General features: G+C 37.2%; 1 protein-coding gene across 2 annotated transcripts; it reads right to left on the reverse strand.

The window, feature by feature from the left end:
- Nucleotides 1-127: 127 nt before the first annotated feature.
- Nucleotides 128-3875, reverse strand: LOC103978360 (uncharacterized protein At4g28440). Of its 2 annotated transcripts, none has more exons than XM_009394128.3 (3): nucleotides 3812-3875; nucleotides 3034-3259; nucleotides 128-623 (listed from the first exon to the last, which is right to left on the reverse strand). In XM_009394128.3, exons 2-3 carry the CDS (start codon nucleotides 3254-3256, stop codon nucleotides 433-435), a joined length of 414 nt encoding a protein of 137 aa, XP_009392403.2. In that variant the 5' UTR covers nucleotides 3257-3259; nucleotides 3812-3875; the 3' UTR covers nucleotides 128-432. The 2 variants fall into 2 exon arrangements, with proteins under 2 accessions (XP_009392403.2, XP_009392404.2); XM_009394129.3 differs by having other exon boundaries at nucleotides 3714-3854.
- Nucleotides 3876-4214: the final 339 nt, after the last annotated feature.

Consider the following 4214-nt stretch of genomic DNA (forward strand, 5'->3'; position numbering starts at 1 on the left):
TTCCTCTAAATACCATATAGTGTCCGTATTAGGAGAAGCTGATATTATTACCTATAAATAATGATATCCTGACTGTAGAAACAATTCCATAGGATTTAAAGTTTGTTTAATTTAAAAAAAAAAGAAAAAAAGAAAAATTGTCATCATCGAATTTAAAACCATGAGTAACTGACATGAAATTCTAAAATACACAATATCTAGATAGGAGTGATATTATGCAATTACCAAACCTTCTCCCCAGATTGGTGATCACAGCGAGCAGTACCTCCATTGACAGGGTTTGGGTTTTATAATCTCCAGATGCTAACTTCATCATGATCTTACCCAAGTCTTTATCTTATGGCCTAAAGAGACTTCAGCAGAGCAACCTCAACAAAGCATCAAGAGAGAAGAGACACTCTGCCGAAACTGGCTCTGGTAGCCATATCTTGGTCACTCTTCAACAACGGTCACCAGTTCATACTCGATCAAAGACAGATTGTTGTCCTCTTTCACTGTGAAATTGGCTGGATCTGTGACTTCTATACGGCCCCATTTGTCCACAGCAAGCCTCATCGATCCTTTAAACATGTCGATCTTTGCATTCCTGAGTATTACAGTTGTATCTGGCTTCATCAGATCCACTGGATTTATGAAATTCCAAGAATTAGTATTCAAAAACAGCATAGGTAGCATATGTAATATCAAAGAAAAGGAAGCTAGCCGACATGTACCAAGCACCTCACATCACTGAAGACACTCATAATGAGCTGTTAATCATAGATAAGAGGAGTTAACCCTTCCCTCCAATTACAGGTTCAAAAGAGGCAAAATAATTTTTTAAAAATCTTGAAAGTGATATGAATTTATACAGTCATGTCTAAATGATATTAATATCCACCATCCTTCTTTGTTGGTTGAAAGTTCCCAAATATTTTAAATCCATTCTAAAATTAATTGAACACAAGAGCTTGTTAATGGAGATTTCCAACTTTAACCATCTAAGATCGATCACCATTATCATGCGTGTGATGATTATTATAAGTACCTTAAAGCCAGAACATGGTGTTATTGGTGAATGGTGAAGATCACCAACTGGAGATTTCCAACCTTCAACCTCAAACAACAATCTAAAATCAACCGCCATCTATTATCCGTCATGGTTTGAAGTACCTTTAAGCCACAGCTTGGTTTTTCTTTCTGATAGATGACTTTAGGTGATGATTTGGGCTTAATTAGCTGCTTTATTTGTTTGTGCACTTCTGACAATGTAAATTAGTATTAAAAACATCCTGGCTCCTTACTGAATTGATATATCAAAGTAGATATTAAAAAAAAATTTATTGTTATCCCCTTGCATTCACTTCTTGATCCTTTTTCCTGGTTACGAGGCGACTTGTATTTCTAAGTATTCTCCTGAAGACAACTAAGCAAGGGCTGTCGGGGTAGCCCAATTGCTGTGTGTCTGCACCCTGAACTCTCCTAAATATTCTCCTAAATATTCAACGTATTCTAAGAATAACATGTCAAAGGATCTTATCAGTTTTTATATGACCTAGAAACTCGTTGTTAAAATAGCTCAAACTTCTGGTTACAAAAATATTTCCAATGTTAAACATGGACTTGCAAGCACAGATCTGGGTGAAATATTTCAACTATCAGACCAAGCATTCACATCTACAGTAATACAAGCATACAAGTTTCCTAATATGAGTCTCCAAAATTGGTATTCTGTTCAAAAGCATGCACTAACATGAGAACATCAGAGTGAACATAAATAAGCCAAATTCTTTAAATTAACAAGCAACATCCTGAGTACCACAACTTGAAGACAAAAATATAACAACCAAATTTGTATCAGAAAAATATTTCATCCAAATTTATTCTCTTTCTAATAACACGATGCCTGGAAATAACTTTGTATGCCTTACCTCATAATCTGAGATTGTTTCCACCAATATTCTAAATTCTAACCAACAAAATAAAAAAAAAAATTCTGCAGTTATTATAGATTTATCTCCCCATATTCTTTCCAAGTAAAAGTGACAAAGTCACACAGACTCCTTGTATTTGAAACAGTCATTTGCCTCAGCTTTTCATGTAGTAGCAGTCACACTTTAGATTCTGAAGATGTAAAGAATATGCACAAGGTCATGCCAACTAACTGAGCCATATAGACACCATAATCTGGGTTTAGCAAAAGGATCTCTATTCATGGGTCTTGTAAAACTAGTTGCTGCCAATTATTACAGCGATCCAATTGTTTGTAACATAGCAAATCCCACATAATTGACAACAAAAAATGATCAACAGTCAGATTTAGATACGGTAATAGAGAAGTTGATTATCACAGAAGTATAATGCAGAGATAACAAAGACACAACATACAGAATGATAATGAAATAAAACTAATAATTTAGGGGAAAAGAATACACCATAATCAAACTAGAACCATTAGCAGCAAAAAGCTTGGGAGCATCTCCAAATATGTATGGCATTAAAGAAAAACTTCTATGGCCTCATAATGATATTAAAAACCAATTCTTTTCATAATATAACTTTTAGGAAAGATTTCTTTGTCATCTCCTAACAGAAGCTCCTGCAAGCAAATATCACCTGCAACATGAAGTTAAAAACCACAACTATTGGAGATATCTAGTATCATGGACCTTCCAAGTCAAATATTTAATTGATGTTACCATGAATAGGAGCAAGAACTAGCTCCCTGCATTTAGCTAACTATCACACTGGGAGATTCCCTTGCTGTCCTTCCCTTTAATTTCTTAAGGATAATGAATGAGCCCCTTTAAAAGCAGTTCAAACGGAAATTATTGTTTGCCGGATCAAATTTTACAGTTTGGCAAATTTGAAGTAAAAGCAACCATCATAAACGAGACAAGGTAGAAGCAACACTATGTCAAGAATCTCACACTTCTCATTTTTTGCTCAACAATTTTCTTTTTTTGTTTTTCATTTTTCAATCTCAACCGCAAAGTGAACTTACTGGACCATAAAACATGCATACGTACATACACATAATATAAGAACATCTACCTTGTTCATTCCTGGCTGTGAAGACAATCATTCCAGTTTCATCCCCCACCAGACATTCTGCTAGACGCATCTGACGAACCTGGGAACCGGCCGCACGCCCCTTTTGCAGCACTGTCTTTGAACTCACCACCTTCACTGTGAGCGTATGGCCACTAGTACCAGGCCTAAGCTGGTTAACCTTAGTAAACTCCGGTTTTCTCATGGCAGGCTTTGATTCAGCCATTTTCTGCAAATTACCAACCCATAACTCGATCAGACCTGCAATTTTACTCAATAACCGGTAGAATATCCTTCCTTGCAAGTGATCCAGAGAACAACATGCATAAAATCACAATTTAATCCTTAGATAACCTTTGCTTTAAAACAATCACCACAACCACTTCAATCATATAATGATGGTTGTTAACACATTTTGTATTAGACAATCTGATCCCGTGTAAGCAAACACCCAACAAATAGCCGAAACATGAAATCAAGAAAGAAAGCACACAGCTTTCTCTCAAATTCTTCAACGATGTTAATCTGGAATTACCGAAAACAGAATCCCCATAAACAAATCCGAAACCTCAATGCATAAGAACCGTCAGGCAGCGCAATAGAAGAAACAATTTATCAAATCCAGTGCCAAAGCTCGCAATGCAAATCAAACCCGGGAAGAAACAACAGATTGTAGGAATTACCCATCCAGAGATTACAGATTCACGTGAATGCAGGAGAAGAAGATGCACTGGGTGAGAATTCGAGGAGGAATCGGAGATTTAGGGTTTCAGGGCCTTACAATAGCTTTGATCGAATCCTTCGCTGAGAACAGTGGGCGGCGATCAGACCCTCGGCGATTTGGGATCGGCCGTGGCTATGGGCTTAAATAGCCATAGGAAAAGCGCATCAGAATCGTCCATTGAGTCGAATACGGAGGGGGAATCAACGGTGGCAAAGAGTGGGCCGTGTCGGGTCGGGTTTTACGTTGGAAACAACTATTGCAGCCTTACAGGCAAAATTCCGAATCCGAATCCGAATCCGAATCCGAATCCGATAATCGCCGCCTGGGTGGGCTATCGGATCCAATAGGTAATTATATTGAGGTTTTATATAATATTATAAACAATTATCTGAGCGTTAATAGTATCCGTCGGATCTAATAAGCGAGACATTTAAAGCGACAGTGACGCAGCATCCAAAAC

This window comes from Musa acuminata, chromosome BXJ2-3 (assembly GCF_036884655.1).
Source record: "Musa acuminata AAA Group cultivar baxijiao chromosome BXJ2-3, Cavendish_Baxijiao_AAA, whole genome shotgun sequence".
In the NCBI taxonomy this organism is placed as follows: Eukaryota; Viridiplantae; Streptophyta; class Magnoliopsida; order Zingiberales; family Musaceae; genus Musa; species Musa acuminata.

Coding starts and splice junctions, on each gene's coding strand:
- LOC103978360 (XM_009394128.3), bottom strand. CDS start 3,256: ATGGCTGAATCAAAGCCTGCCATGAGAAAACCGGAGTTTACTAAGGTT. Junction 624..3,033: donor CACAGCCAGGAATGAACAAG/GTAGATGTTCTT, acceptor TCATAAATCCAG/TGGATCTGATGAAGCCAGAT.